Genomic DNA, 17,072 nt, shown 5'->3' on the forward strand with positions numbered 1-17,072 from the left:
CTCTCAACCATCCGCCACTCCGCCTCTCACCTTCAGCAGTTCCAGCTCATCTGCCCACAGTCAGGTGTCTGTGAAGGAAATGTTTGAGCGTAAGAAGCCAATGTCACAAAGTCACCCCCTTGTCCGGAGTCTGACAGCTGGCTTGTCGGAACTCTTAGCCCGCCAGCTTTTACCATACAAGCTGGTGGAGTCTGAGGCCTTCAAAAAATGTGTAGCTATTGGGACACTGCCGTGGAAGGTACCCGGCCCAATCTTTTTTTCACAAAAGGCTATCCCCAACCTGGATTCTATTGTGGAAAAGGAAGTCATGGCATGTCTGGCACACAGTGTTGGGGCAAGGGTCCATCTGACCACTGATACCTGGTCTGCAAAGCACGGTCAGGGCAGGTATATCACGTACACTGCGCATTGGGTAAACCTGCTGACGGCTGCCAAGCATGGAATGCGTGGCTCTGCAGAGGAGTTGGTGACACCGCCACGACTTGCAGGCAGGCCTGCTGCCACCTCCTCTACTCCTCCTACTACATCCTCTTCGCTAACCTCCTCTGCTGAGTCCTCTTCTGCTGCTGCGTCTTGCTCCACATCAACTGCACCCCCCCCCAGCTCCCCAGGGGCTATTCCACATCCCAGATACGACAGTGTCACGCCGTCTTGGGGTTGACTTGCCTGAAAGCAGAGAGTCACACCAGACCAGCACTCCTGTCCGCCCTGAACGCACAGGTGGATCAGTGACAGACTCCGCACCAACTGGAGATCAGCAAAGTGGTGTGTGACAACGGAAGCAATTTGTTGGCGGCATTGAATTTGGGCAAGTTGACACATGGCACATGTGTTGAATCTGATCGTACAACGCTTTGTGCATAAATACCCAGGCTTACAGGACGTCCTCAAGCAGGCCAGGAAGGTGTGTGGCCATTTCAGGCATTCTTACACGGCCATGGCACACTTTTACGATATTCAGCGGCAAAACAACATGCCAGTGAGGCGCTTGATTTGCGACAGCCCGACACGTTGGAATTCAACACTCCTAATGTTCGACCGCCTGCTCCAACAAGAAAAAGCCGTCAACGAGTATTTGTATGACCGGGGTGCTAGGACAGCCTCTGCAGAGCTGGGTATTTTTTTGCCACGTTAATGGACGCTCATGCGCAATGCCTGTAGGCTCACTGATAGCAACACCGCAGGAGAAATGCTAGCACAGGCTTCCAATATCCGTAGTTTCAGGTGCTGCACATCTTGTATCTTCACAGATAGTGAAGATACAAAGATAGTGGGGCCATTCTTCATCAATGGAAACCTCAAGGCCACTGGATATGCGAAATTGCTACATGATGATGTGTTTCCCTCTTTATGCACTGAAGCTGGCATGTCCCCTGAGTTTTTCCAGCAAGATGGTGCACCACCACATTATGGGTGTCAGGTCCGAGCATTCCTAAATGAACAGTTTCCTGGAAAGTGGATTGGTCGTCATGGGCCAGTTGAATTGCCCCCAAGGTCTCCCGATCTGACCCCCTTAGACTTTTATCTTTGGGGTCATCTGAAGGCAATTGTCTATTCTGTGAAGATACGAGATGTGCAGCACCTGAAACTACGGATACTGGAAGCCTGTGCTAACAATTTCTCCTGCGGTGTTGCTATCAGTGTGTGAAGAGTGGGAGAAGAGGGTTGCATTGACAATCCAACACAATGGGCAGCACATTGAACACATTTTATAATGGTCCGAAACTTGTAAATAACTCATGAAAGAATAAAGTTATGTGAAAACCACGCACACCATTGTTTTTCTTGTGAAATTCCCAATAAGTTTGATGTGTCACATGACCCTCTTCCTATTGAAAAAACAAAAGTTGGATTCAAAATGGCCGACTTCAAAATGGCCGCCATGGTCACCACCCATCTTGAAAAGTTTCCCCCCTCACATATACTAATGTGCCACAAACAGGAAGTTAATATCACCAACCATTCCCATTTTATTAAGGTGTATCCATATAAATGGCCCACCCTGTAGTATTAGTGTCACCCGAGTTCGCCCTCCACCCAAAACGCAGTCGCCCACACGTACGTTCACCCACGCCCGCCCCGCCGCAGTGACAATTTATTTTTTGATCACTGCACAATCACTTCACAAGCGCTGCGGCCATAAAAAAATCAGTTTTGATATTTTTTATCAATCCCAGCGGCCTCCGGTACTTCGCTAGCCTCCCATTTGTAAGACAGGATTGCTTTTTTTCTTGGGTAGTCTCAGGGAATACCACCTAAATTTAGTTGACCAAATGGCAAACAAGGGGTACTCTTCTGAAGAGGCCTACAGGATTCTGACCCAGTCGGATGAGGAATGGGAACCCTCATCTGACTAATCTAGCGGGTCAGAATATGAACCTGTAGAAAGCAGTGGCAGTCTGACCCAAAGTTCGGACGAGGAGGTTGAGGTTCCTGATACAACCAGGCGTAGCCGTCCCTGTGTTGCTAGACCACAGGTTGCGCAGGATCCGCTTCAAGAAAAGCAGAGTGGGGCTGGCGCTGTCGGATTACGTGGTGAGGCATACACCAGCAGCGCAGCCCACCCTGGACCTAGTACCAGCACTGCCGTACAACATGGTGAAGTGGCGAGCACCAGAAGGGCAGTTGAAGCTGGTATGGTGGCACGTGCAGTAGTTACCCCGTCGCAGCCACCGCACACACAGGCCCGTAGAGCCCCTAGAGTCCCTGAGGTGCTGGCAAACCCTGATTGGCAGCCCCCAACTTCAGCCGCACCTGTAGTTCCCCCTTTCACCGCCCAGTCTGGAGTTCAGGTTGAGACAGCTCAGATCGGTTCGGCACAGGGATTTTTTGAGCTGTTCTTGACTGCGGAGCTCTTCGACTTAGTCGTGGCAGAAACAAACCGGTATGTCACTCAATTTATAGCTGCCAACCCGGGAAGCTATTATGCTCAGTCTTTCCGGTGGAAACCCATCCAAGTTTCCGAATGTAAAAAATTTCTGGGCCTTCTCCTCAACATGGGTCTAACCAAAAAGCATGAATTGCGGTCATATTGGTACACAAACCCAATTCACCACATGCCCATGTTCTCTGCTGCTATGTCCAGGGCACGATTTGAGGCCATCCTGCGTTTCCTGCACTTTAGTGACAACAGCACCTCTCGTCCCAGAGGCCACCCAGCTTTTGACCGGCTCCACAAAATTCGCCCCCTCATAGACCACTTCAACACCAAATTTGCAGATTTGTATACCCCTGAGCAAAACATCTGCGTAGACGAGTCCCTTATACATTTTACCGGGCGCCTTGGCTTCAAACAATACATCCCAAGCAAGCGCGCCCGGTATGGGGTCAAATTGTATAAGCTCTGTGAAAGGGCCACAGGCTATACCCACAAATTTCGGATCTATGAGGGTAAAGATCAGACCCTGGAGCCGGTCGGTTGCCCTGACTACCTGAGGAGCAGTGGGAAGACAGTCTGGGACTTGGTGTCACCCTTATTTGGCAAGGGGTACCATCTTTATGTGGACAATTTCTACACAAGTGTGCCCCTCTTCAGGCATTTGTTCCTAGAACAGATTGGCTGCTGTGGCACCGCACGACCTAGTCGCCGGGGCTTCCTCCAACGGCTCGTTACCACCCGTCTTGCAAGGGGGGAGAGGGCTGCCTTGTGTAACGAAGAACTGCTCGCGGTGAAATGGAGAGACAAGCGTGACGTTTACATGCTCTCCTTTATTCACGCAGACACGACAATACAAATAGAACGGGCAACCAGTGTCATTGAAAAGCCCCTCTCGGTCCACGACTATAATTCGCTCATGGGAGGGGTGGACTTCAATGACCAGATGTTGGCTCTTTATTTAGTTTCCAGATGCTGGTATAAGAAGGTGTCTGTATATTTAATTCAATTGACTGCATATAATAGTTTTGTTCTCTACAGTAAGGCTGGGAGAACAGGATCCTTCCTCAAATTTCAGGAAGAGATCATCGAGAACCTCCTGTATCCAGAAGGTTCCGTGGCCCCATCCACCAGTGTAGTGAGCCGTCTACACGAGCGACATTTCCCCAGTGTCGTTTCTGGTACCTCAACCCAAGCGCCACCCTTAAAAAGATGTCGTGTCTGTAGCAGGAGTGGAATAAGGCTTGACACCCGCTATTTCTGTCCTGACTGTCCTGACCACCCTGCCCTATGCTTTGGGGAGTGTTTCCGGAAGTACCACACACAGGTACACTTAGCATAGGGATTGCGTTTCACAGGACAGGCACACAGGGCTATTAGGGCCCTTTCACTCACAGCTGCTGCAAACCTCTCCTTTCACCTGGGACAAAGTGTATAATGTACTTCGCCACATCTTTGGGCGATTTGCGCTTTGCACATTGTCCCATGGGGAAGGAGAGGTTTGTCCTATAAAGGTAAAAAAAATATAAAAAAATAACCGGTAAGCAAAAAAGTTAACGTTCTGTTCAAAAAATTAAATAAAGTTTATATGTTCCGTTCAAATGTTATTATAAAGTTAATAAATTTATTGCATTGCGGCCTGGTATTTTCTTTTTTGTTTTGTTTTTTTTACCTTCCAGGTAGACCAACCGATCGACTAGCTGCAGCACTGATGTGCATTCTGACAGAAGCATTGCGCTGCTGTCAGATTAGACAAAAGTCGGTGTATGCGGCGCTGCAAGACGAGATTTCTCCTCTGCAGTAAAAGATACGTTTGCCGAGCCATATGAGCTGAGGTGGCGGTGTTCATATGCTTTGGCAAACACTTTGTATATAAAAAATAAAATAAAAAAATCCCGGCAATGATTTATTCATCCACATCGATTGATGTGAATGGAGAAATCGGGTTTGCCAGGGCATACGGGCTAAGTGGGTTTGGATGTTGGGCGGAGCTCCTATGTCCTGGCAGATGCCTTTCCCCTCCTTTTTTTTTTTTGGCAGAGATTTTTTCATCCAGATTGATCGATGCGAATGAAGAAATCTGTGCCGTTCATTTTTTCTTTCAGCCTACAGGCTGAACGGAAAAAAAAAAAAATCTCATTACCCGTATGCTCAATATAAGGAGAATAGCAGAAACTCCTAATGCTGGCCATACATGTAATGATTGCGGACACCCTCAAATGCCAGGTCAGTACAAACACCCCACAAATGACCCCATTTTGGAAAGAAGACACCCCAAGATATTGATATTGAGTCCATGAAATATTGAGTCCATGAAATATTGAAATTTTTGTCCCAAGTTAGCGGAAAAGGAGACTTTGTGAGAAAAAAACTAAAAAAAAATCTATTTCCGCTAACTTGTGCCAAAAAAATAAATTTTCTATGAACTCGCCATGCCCCTCATTGAATACCTTGGGGTGTCTAATTTCCAAAATGGGGTCACATGTGGGGTATTTATACTGCCCTGGCATTTTAGGGGCCCTAAAGCGTGAGAAGAAGTCTGGGATCCAAATGTCTAAAAATGCCCTCCTAAAAGGAATTTGGGCCTTTTTGCGCATCTAGGCTGCAAAAAAGTGTCACACATGTGGTATCGCCGTACTCAGGAGAAGTTGGGCAATGTGTTTTGGGGTGTCATTTTACATATACCCATGCTGGGTGAGATAAATATCTTGGTCAAATGCCAACTTTGTATAAAAAAATGGGAAAAATTATCTTTTGCCGAGATATTTCTCTCACCCAGCATGGGTATATGTAAAAAGACACCCCAAAACACATTGCACTACTTCTTCTGAGTACGGCGATACCACATGTGTGCCACTTTTTTGCAGCCTAGGGTGGGCAAAGGGGCCCACATTCCAAAGAGCACCTTTAGGATTTCACAGGGCATTTTTTACACATTTTGATTTCAAACTACTTCTCACGCATTAGGGCCCCTAAAATGCCAGGGCAGTATAACTACCCAACAAGTGACCCCATTTTGGAAAGAAAACACATCAAGGTATTCCGTGAGGGGCATGGCGAGTTCCTAGAATTTTTTATTTTTTGTCACAAGTTAGCGGAAAATGGTTTTTTTTATTTTTTTCTTACCAAGTCTCATATTCCACTAACTTGTGACAAAAAATAAAAACTTCCATGAACTCACTATGCCCATCACAAAATACCTTGGGGTGTCTTCTTTCCAAAATGGGGTCACTTGTGGGGTAGTTATACTGCCCTGGCATTTTAGGGGCCCTAATGTGTGAGAAGTAGTTTGAAATCAAAATGTGTAAAAAATGCCCTGTGAAATCCTAAAGGTGCTCTTTGGAATTTGGGCCCCTTTGCCAACCTAGGCTGCAAAAAAGTGTCACACATGTTGTATCGCCGTACTCAGGAGAAGTTAGGCAATGTGTTTTGGGGTGTCATTTTACATATACCCATGCTGGGTGAGATAAATATCTCGGTCAAATGCCAACTTTGTATAAAAAAAGGGAAAAGTTGTCTTTTGCCGAGATATTTCTCTCACCCAGCATGGGTATATGTAAAATGACACCCCAAAACACATTGCCCAACTTCTCCTGAGTACGGCGATACAACATGTGTGACACTTTTTTGCAGCCTAGGTTGGCAAAGGGGCCCAAATTCCAAAGAGCACCTTTAGGATTTCACAGGGCATTTTTTACACATTTTGATTTCAAACTACTTCTCACACATTAGGTCCCCTAAAATGCCAGGGCAGTATAACTAACCCACAAATGACCCCATTTTGGAAAGAAGACACCCCAAGGTATTTTGTGATGGGCATAGTGAGTTCATGGAAGTTTTTATTTTTTGTCACAAGTTAGTGGAATATGAGACTTTGTAAGGAAAAATAAATAAATAATCATCATTTTCTGCTAACTTGTGACAAAAAATAAAATGTTCTATGAACTCACTATGCCCATCAGCGAAGACCTTAGGGTGTCTACTTTCCTAAATGGGGTTATTTGTGGGGGGTGCCCCAAATTGGAAGTAAGAGGACCAACCAAGCATCTTTTTCCATCTCCCGGTTCCTAAAATCTATTCCATACACCGGCCCCTGATAGGGGACGTAACAGGGATTAAACTGATAGGAATAGTACTACTTAACATACCACTCTTATCGGGTAGCACAGTACATTGCACGGCGCACGCACAGTGCCCCAAATTTGAAGTAAGAGGACCGACCATTCGACCAAGCATCTTTTTCCATCTCCCGGTTCCTAAAATCTATTCCATACACCACACCGGCCCCTAATTGGGGACGTAACAGGGATTAAACTGATAGGAATAGTACTACTTAACATACCACTCATATAGGGTAGCACAGTACATCGCAAAGCGCACGCGCAGTGCCCCAAATTGGAAGTAAGAGGACTGACCAAGCATCTTTTTCCATCTCCCGGTTCCTCAAATCTATTCCATACACCACACCGGCCCCTAATAGGGGATGTAACAGGGATTAAACTGATAGGAATAGTACTACTTAACATACCACTCATATAGGGTAGCACAGTACATTACACGGCGCACGCGCAGTGACCCAAATTGGTAGTAAGAGGACCGACCAAGCATCTTTTTCCGTCTCCTGGTTCCTAAAATCTATTCCATACACCACACCGGCCCCTGATAGGGAGCAAAACAGAGATTAAACTGGTAAGAACAGATTTTTTTAATAAAAAAAAAGAGGACAGCCTCTGCAGAGCTGGGTATTTTTGGGCCGTGTTACTGAACGCTCATGCACAATGGCTGTAGGCTCATGCGTCCTTTTGCGGAGGTGACAAACCTGGTCAGTCAAACCTAAGGCAAGATCATCGACCTCATCCAATATGCGTTTTTTTCTGGAGCGTGCCCTGCGAAGAGTGCTGGATCATGCCGTAGATGAGCATGAAGAGGAAGAGTTGTGGTCACCATCACCACCAGAAGCAGCCTTGTCGTCGTCGATTGCTGGACCTGTGGCAATGCAGAGAGAGGAGTCTGAAGAAGAGGAGTCAGAGGAGGAAGGTGGCTTTGAGGAGGTGGAAGACCAACCACAGCAGGCATCCCAGGGGGCTTGTTGTCACCTTTCGGGGACCCTTGGTGTTGTACGTGGCTGGGTGGAGGAAGAGACCTTCAATGACGTCAGTGAGGACAAGGAACGGGACATGGCTAGCTTGGTATCCAACCTTGTGCAAATGGTGAGTTTGCGGTTGTGCAAATGGACTGTTTGCGGTTGTTTGCGGTGCGTTAAACAGGGAGTTTGGTCTGTCATAGTTTGGTCTGTCATTATGAAGCGGGCGTAATCCTTACACTACCTGATCGATACAACATCATACCTGATGTTTTAAAGCACGTTATTCCAAACAATTTAGGAATGTTAGGTGATTTATGCCCTTTATGGATTAAAACCCGACTCTGCATCAACTACGTAATTTTCCATGGGAGTTTTGCCATGGATCCCCCTCCGGCATGCCACAGTCCAGGTGTTAGTCCCATTGAAAAAAAATTTCCATCACTATTGTGGCCAGAAAGAGTCCCTGTGGGTTTTAAAATTTGCCTGCCTATTGAAGTCTATGGCGGTTCGCCCGGTTCGCCCGTTCGAGAACATTTGCGTTCGCCGTTCGCAAACGGAAAATTTTATGTTCGCGACATCTCTATTCACCACATAGACTTCTGATTGGGATGATCTGCTTCCCATAGAGAAAAAGGACCCCTGGAAAAGTTGGAAGAAGTCTTTGACCAGCCTTCATGTGGCACGACCATATGCTTCCGTGTTAGCAACTGAAGTTAAGTTGCAAAGACTATATATCTTCTGCGATGCTTCAGTCAAGGCAATTGCTACTGTAGCATACCTAAAGACTACTGACGTCATAGAACAATGCCATATAGGATTTGTCATAAGCCGGACCAAACTAGCGCCATTCTGCGAACACACGACATTCAGACTGTAACTGCGCTGCTATGCTTGCAGTGGAGTTGGCTGAACTTATAACTTCTGGAATGAACCTGGAAATTGAGGAAGTAGAGTTTTACATGGACAGCAAGGTAGTCCTAGGATATATTTGCAATGAAACCAGACGCTTTTATGTCTACGTCTGCAATTGGGTGCTAAGGATCAGGAGATCCACTTGTCCTAAACAGTGGCACTACGTGCCCACTCAGCATAATCCTGAGGACCACGCGACTAGATCTGTCAAGCAAGCCACCTTAAGGACACGACATGGTTTATGGGTCCTGCATTCCTGTACCATTCAACGTCTTGCAACATCGGATGCGACACATTCGAATTGGTAGACCCAGATACTGATGAAGAAATCCAACCTGAAGTATCTGCTCTATGCACAGTGACCTTGAACCAACAACGCAAATCCCATCGTTTCAACAGGTTCTCCACCTGGATGTTGCTCTTTTGTGCTATAGCCTGTGAAGTTCATACAGCTCAGACATTACCTGTGAGCCAGAAGCCATGCAAAGGTTGGCATCACTGCAAACACGCCTTTACCGCTCCCAATCTGGAAAGGTCCAAGAACATAATAAATTGGACAATACAACGTGAATGTTATACTAAGGAAATAAACAACCTAAGCAAAAGTCAAACAGTCTCCAAAGATAGCGCTTTGGAAAAGCTTGATCCCACTATTGACCTAAATGGGTCACTAAGAGAGAAGGACCCAGTGGTGGCGTAGACGGGGAGTGTTCTGTTCTAGCACAGGGAGATTCATTTCAGTATCATTACAGATCACATCTGCTGTATTTTTGTAGTTATTAATTAGGTAATAGCACCATCTAATAGCACCATCTAGTGATCCTAAAAATGTACTGCACTTTGTCTGTTAATAAAGATTATTGTATTGTTGGGAGGTGAAAAGCATTGTGGGAGTATAGTGCATTCTGGGAAAGAGAAGCCCAGTCTCCATGTTACAGGACATCAGAACAGCTGTCTCCTGCATATCTTCTTCTTACACTCCACCATACTTTTTCAAGCATATCTAGTAAGACATATAACTTTGTTTTAGGGACAGTATGAGCTGTTCAAGTAGTGTTACTCAGGCAAGGGGTTGTAACTGTTAGATGCTGGACATGCATTCCTATATATAGGCAGCCACTTTGGACATGTGCCCAGTGTTAATGTAATGTTATATACATGCTGTTCTATACTTTCTGCTGATATATTTTATTCTTTATACTTATACAAGTTTTTGTATCCTTATAGTTTTACCAATCTCAAATACTACTGTTTTGCCAATAAGCAAGTTAGACTACAGAAAACAGTCCTCTTATTTGTAAGACAGGAATGGTTTATGCTGAATGTCAGACTGCACACTGTGTGAATGTGTATGAAGACAGAACAACTATGCTCACTCCACAACTGTCAAAATCTCAGAACAACAGCTTATCATGCTCAAGGTAATGGACTTTGTGAAAAGATGAATCAAACTCATTGAGATGCTGAAAGCTGTACCCGCTGACCAAAAGAACTGATTGGCTGACTTTGCTACCTGAGCTGGTGTACCTTTATAACAACCCTATCCATTGTTCTATTGGGTGTACACCATACTACCTTAAGTTTGCTCCTCAAGCAGACCTCACCTTACGTTCCCCTACATCCCTCAAGCAACTTATGTGCGAGCCCTCAAAAGGGAATAGATCTCCTCTGCATGTGGTGAAAACACTGTAAGCTACAATATTCCCACCATAACCAAAGGACAGGAGGGCCCACTGTTCAGAGACTGTATTCCTCTGAGGATACTGTGGATATCATACACTTATATATATCCGATGATAGAGAAAGTAACATAGTTTACAAGGCTGAAAAAGGCAAATGTCCACCCAGTTCAGCCTGTTATCCTGCAAGTTGATCCAAAGGAAGGCAAAAAGGTTAGGTAGAAGCCAATTTTCCTCATTTTAGGAGAAAAGAAAATTCCTTCCCGACTCCAATCAGGCAATCAGAATAACTCCCTGGATCAACAAACCATCTCTAGTAACTATAAGCTGTAATATTATTACACTCCAGAAATACATCCAGGCCCCTCTTGAACTCTTTTAGTGAATTCACCATCACCAACTACTCAGGCAGAGAGTTCCATAGCCTCACTGCTCTTCATATAAATAATGCTTTTCTATGTTTGTGTACAAACCTTCTTTCCTCCAGACGCAGTGGATGTCCCGTCACAGTCCTGGAGATAAATGGATGATGGGAGAGATCTCTGTACTGACCCCTGATGTATTTATACATAGTTATTAGATCTCCGCTTAGTCATCTTTTTTCTAAAGAGAATAACCCTAATTATGATAATCTTTCTGGATACTGTAGTCCACCCATTCCAGTTATTACTTTAGTTGCCCTTCGCCAAACCCTCTCTAGCTGCACTATGTCTGCCTTGTTCACGAGAGCCCAGAACTGTACACAATACTCAATGTGTGGTCTTACTGGTGATTTGTAGTGTCAGGACCATGTTCTCATCATGGGAAACTATGCCCCTTTTGATGCAACACATTATCTTATTGGTCTTGGCAGCAGCTTCCTGACACTGGTTTTTATAGCTTAGTTGGCAGTTCACTAAAATTCCTAAGTCCTTTTCTGTGTCAGTGTTACCCAGTGTTTACCATTTAGTATATACTGGTGAAATGTATTTTTCCTTCCCTTGTGCATAACCTTACATTTGTCAGTGTTAGGCTACATTCACACTAGCGGCACGGACCTCCGACAGGCTGTTCCGTCGGGTGAACAGCCTGTTGAATCCGTCCTGCTGCTAGTGAACGTGTGCCCCCGGACTGCCGCTCCGTCCCCATTGACTATAATGGGGGCGGGGCGGAGTTCCGGCGGAGGCATGGCAGCACACGGCGAGAAGCTGCCGGAATAAAACTACGACATGTATGACGTTTATTCCGGCAGCCTCTCGTCGTTGCCTGCCGTGCCTCCGTTGGAACTCTGCCCCTCTCCCATTATAGTCAATAGGGACGGAGCGGTAGTCCGGGGGCACACGTTCACTAGCGGCAGAACAGATCCGACAGGCTGTTCACCCGATGGAACAGCCTTCAGGAGGTCCGCGCCGCTAGTGTGAAAGTAGCCTTAAACCTCATCTGCCACTTCTCTGCCCAAGCCTCCAGTCTATCCAAAACCATCTGTATCAGTATACTGCCCTCTTCCGTGTTAATTACTTTACACAGTTTAGTATCATCTGTGAAAATTGATATTTTACTGTGCAAGCCTTCATTAATAAATATATTGAAAAGAATAGGGCCCAATACTCAACATTGTGGTACCCCACTAGTGAGTGACCCAATCTGAGCGTACAGTTAATAACCACCCTCTGTTTTCTATCAATGAGCCAGTTACTTACCCTCATACATTTTCCCCCAGTCCAAGCATTCTCATTTACCAACATTTTATGTGGTACAGTGTCAAATGCTTTAGGGAAGTCCAGATAGATGACATCCATTGATTCACCAAGGTCAAGTCTAGAACTTTCCTGTAACAGGGCGCCGAAGGCGCACTCGGTCTCCCATCAGCCGCAGACCTGCTGCTTAGCTTCGGGAGCAAGGATCTGTGTTTGGCCTCGTTCCCAGGGCGGCTTCTCTAGCTGGGAGGCTCCCTGCTCCTAGGTCTGCCTTGAGCGCCGAGCTGATCACTCGGTGCTGGACTGGTCTGTCTGTCGGTCATGTGACGCTGGCCACGTCACATGACCCTCACTCCCTACTAAAAAATACAGGCGGCCTGCTGGCTACAGGTTGCCTGTGAATTTCGTCCTATAGCCTGTTTACTTTATTGTTATTAAGCTACAAAACACTTACTGACATGTGAATGGACCCTTAGTTGGCTAAATTTAGCTTTTTTGAAGCTTGGTATTTTTGTTCCTCTCTGAAGAAACACACTTTTGAATGACAATTGAACGGTTATTACTTTATGGTCTGTGAGACAGTGACAGATCTCACACAGCTTAGAGGCAAGGAATGGGTGGATAGTGTGATCCACACCCCTATTCCACCAAAGGTGAGACCAGCTGGAGGTACTCAGGCTGCCATAAAGCACCTCCCATGGTGTCAGTAAGGGGGGAGTGTGTTACCCGTGGACAGAGGCCTGGAGGCTCTGTGAATGTGGTCTTAGCTGTGCAAGGCTGAGGGACCACGAGGCTGGGAGATAGCCTGGACTATGTATTATGTTTTGTTTTTGCTGAGGTGCCAAATAAAAGCAATGTTTTGACCTTAAAACTTGGTATCCGTGAAGACGGGTGTGAATGTCCCCCGAATAAGAGCTAACCCCCCACGGGTCACTATTTCTTAGGTTTCCCCAAACCTCCACATCTCTTGTTCTGTCAGGTCTAATGGTTAATACTAAGTCCAGTATGGCTTTCCCTCTAGGACCTAAGCTTCCAGTCAGCAGTAAGTGTTCCCTGCAACATGAGCAAATGGAGGAGGTGAGTTATTTATTTATTTTTTCTTTTAACTAACACAAGTGGGGAGGGGAGTGGAGGTAAAGGCTGTACTAATGAGTGCTCCACAATGGAAGCCTCATCAGTAACAGTCTGCACAGGTACATACCGGCAGGGACGGCGCTACCATATAGGCAAGGGGGGCAATTGCCCCCAGGCCCCCGAGTCCTTAGGGGCCCCTGGTCCGCAACAAACTAACTAACAGCGCTGCGCTAAGTGGATGGTCCTGGAGTCTGGACTAATGGAAAGACTGAGGCGGCGCCAGAGAGACACACTGCATCGAGGCCCATGGCCGCTCTGAGCCCCTCTCTGCTGCCTGCCTCTTTAAGAGAGCAGTGGCTGCTGGAGCGTGCCGCCGCTCCCGCACAGGCATGTCTTTGCGTCTGTGACGTTGCCACTGCCAGCTCCACCCCCAGAGAAGAAGAAGGAGCGAGCGGGCGCCAGCCATTGTCTGCCAGGGAAGCTTAGAGATGTGCTAGCCTGGAGAAATGTGCATTTGGGCGGGAGGGGGGATTAGGGGTTAGAATGATGTACTTGAGAAATATGCTATTGGGGAGGGGGGACCCGGGGTGGTTAGAATGAGAGATGTGCATGTGATGTGCTGAAGAAATGTGCCATAGGGGGGGGGGGGGAGATGTGCTGCTGCCACTGGCCCATGGAGGGGGAGAAATATGCCATGGGGGTGTTTGGCACTTGATACTGGCACATGGGGGGAGCGGGATACACTTGATACTGGCACATGGGGGTGGGGGGGTTGGCACTTGATACTGGCACATGGGGAGGCACTTTATACTGGCACATGGTGGGAAGAGAGGCACTTGTTACTGGCAGATGGGGAGGTTTGGCACTTGTTACTGGCACATGGGGGGCATGGAGAGGCACTTGATACTGGCACATTATTATGGGGAACTATGGGGGCTTCTACTGAGGCCACAAAGAAAGGGGTATTTTATATGGGGGTCTCTGTGTGGTACTAGTATTACGGACGGAAAATGGCAACAAAATGGTGGTCTGGTCTGAAGGTCTGAAAGGAGAAGACGAGGACAGAGAACATCTACATCAAAGGAGATGTCACTGGATGTAAGAGGTATGGGGCGCTGTATTTCGGTAGTGATGGGGGTGGACGTTAAAGTCAAAAAGTGTCGTGCGGGGGTCCTTATTGTTTTTCGGCCCTAGGGCCCCATTTCACCTAGAATCGGCCCTGCATACCGGTAATTAATATTGTATAAGTGTGTGTATGTAATAGTGCCTGCATGTGTATAAATGTGTGTATGTAAGAGTGCCTGTGAGCAGCTGCACATATGAAAGTCCAATATATGTGTTAGGGCCCATATGTACAGGTCCACATACGTTCCGCAATTTTGCAGAACGGGGGCGGACCCATACATTTCAATGGGGCAGCAAAAGATGCAGACGGCATACCATGTGCTGTCCGCATCCGTAATTCTATTCCGTGGTCCCACAAAAAAGATAGAACATGTCTTATTCTTGTCTGCAATTTGCAAACCGCTAAACACATACAGCCATCTAAATGGTTCCTTAGGCTGGCACCACAAGGTGGCTGTGGCTACAACACGCATTGTGCACCCAAAGACTGCAGCAACACTGCGCTACATCACAACTAGTCAAAGTAAATGGCTATGTGACCCGACAGTCACAAAATCTCCAAACTGCTGAATTTCTTGCGACTTTCTAATTCTTATTGTGAGAAACTTGAAGGTTACAATACGACCCCATTTATTTTTACTCGGTGCATCGTAGCATTGTGCTGCTGTGATCCTTGGTTGCATGACACATTATTGGACAAAAGCACTGTGTTGCCTTAAAGGGGTCACTGTATCTATTTTTTTATTTCCCCTTTTTCATTGGTATTGTACTTATTAAATGTTGCTTCCTGGGCCAGGGCTGTGTTCCTGGTCCCTATATGCTCATTGGTCTTCCAGGATTATGCATGTATTATATATGTCTATGTCTGTATGTGTGATTTGGAAGGGGGATGGGGCAGGCACATTCTTTGCACTGGGGCCCTCTGCCCCTGCAATAACATGTCTGGCACAGAGGCTCATCCATTCTCCCTGCTGAGTAACCACTCCTCCGCCACTGCCAGCACTATTGCTAGACCCTGAACAATATAACAAAAATGAAATTGCTTCCAAAAAGGAATATTGTTTTGTTCCTGGCTTTTGTAAAAAGCCACTGCTTCTTTACTTTCCAGGACATTTATATATTTTATCTAAAATAACATCACACCTGTTGTTACTCCTCTAAAAGTGATATTTTTTTGTCCACTTGTTATAGCTTCTTTCAATACCACTGTATGTATGAACACCAGCAAGCATCTGCCCCCCCCAAGAAGATATACATTGTGTAATTTGTGTACTGCTTATTAACCAGCCATTGCTTCTTCCAATGCCATTGCATGTGTATAAATACCAATAGCCATCTGCCTCCACAAACAGATAATTTATGGACAGTTTTCTAATTTTTAAAAACATAAAAATCTGCATTTTTAAACAGGCTGTTTGTTTGTATGTCACTGTCACTTAACCATTACCAATGCTTTTCTGCCATTAAAAAGCTTGAAAAAAGTTGGGTATAGTCCTAGGAGACCCCATAATGTCATATGCAAATTTTCAGGGTAAATATATTCAGAGTATGACCAAATTGAAACGATAGGAACAGAAGTAAATTTTGGGATATTCGCTCATCTTTATTTATGACCAAAGTTCAAAACCACCTTAAAACATTTTGTGTGAGGATACCCTCAATGTGGAAACTTAATTGGGTCTTGTTTTTTAATATCATTTCTAAGACTCTTCTGTAAAAGTGGCTGCACATTGTGTAACTTTGCTGTGGTTATCTTTTGACAGACTAAATAAAAGGAAGATAGTTCTTTCTAATACAGTCTATTCAACTCATGAGCAGATTCCTGCTTACAGAAGCAGCAGCTACTTGTATGACATTGCTTTCTTCCCATAATATGCAGTTATTTACTGACAGAAAATGCCAGGCTATTTCCTTGTACTGCAAACCATTTGGAATATTTATTGATGTAGTTTTGTAACTTAGCTATCCTCTGGGAATAATGTTCAGACTTGTTTATATAATCTATTAGGTAAGCAGTCACTGAGCACGCAATATGAGAAGTAAATGTCTGTATTGTAATACCATAAATGTGCTGTTATTGTTAATCTTTCTGTAAAGTCAAATATATAACAGGCCATATACTGCACAGAACTAACAAGGCAAAATGAATTTAACTTACCTTGAACTGCTCACACGTGACAAACTCGAGAAGAACAATTGTATTTAATCCTCAATCCAAAGATATATTGACGTACTTTATACAGAAATGCTCCCGGACACGTGTCCTGCAGAGCAAAGGGCGTGTTGTAGTTATTCTTGTGAAATATTAACTTAAGGTTACCATAACAAAACTAGTCATTTTGTTTCCTGCACTTCCAAAGACTATGTTCAGTTTTTGTTATTCTAGTGATTAGCATCTTACTGTAGTCTTTTATAAGGAGGGAATGTATTGCCCTGGAGCAGAGGTACTTTGAAGTCTGAATATTTTTGGATATTTGCCTTTTTCCCTTATGCAAAGTTATAAACGTCTTACTTTATTTCACTTGAAAGGGTTAACTTGAATTGACATACTGTTTAATACTGTGTAACTGTATTTTATATATATATATATATATATATATGTTGTCATATATATCCTGCTCATTTGCACTGTATTTGTGAGACTC

General features: G+C 45.3%; 1 protein-coding gene across 2 annotated transcripts in view; it reads right to left on the reverse strand.

Annotated features, from left to right (window-relative positions):
• LOC120978499 (flavin-containing monooxygenase 5-like) overlaps positions 1-16,697 on the reverse strand; it is a 463,632-nt gene extending 446,935 nt beyond the window's left edge. Inside the window, exon 1 of one of the 2 annotated variants that reach the window (XM_040406667.1) lies at positions 16,586-16,697. Coding sequence is in view for 1 of the 2 variants with exons in the window: in XM_040406666.1 (XP_040262600.1) it covers positions 9,338-9,355 (18 nt within the window). In the remaining variant the exon portion in view is untranslated. Of the gene's footprint in view, positions 1-9,337; positions 9,371-16,585 lie in introns of those variants that run through there. The other variant, XM_040406666.1, reaches the window with a different exon arrangement.
• Between the last annotated feature and the right edge of the window lie 375 nt (positions 16,698-17,072).

The sequence above is a fragment of the Bufo bufo genome, chromosome 9 (genome assembly GCF_905171765.1).
Source record: "Bufo bufo chromosome 9, aBufBuf1.1, whole genome shotgun sequence".
NCBI lineage: Eukaryota > Metazoa > Chordata > Amphibia > Anura > Bufonidae > Bufo > Bufo bufo.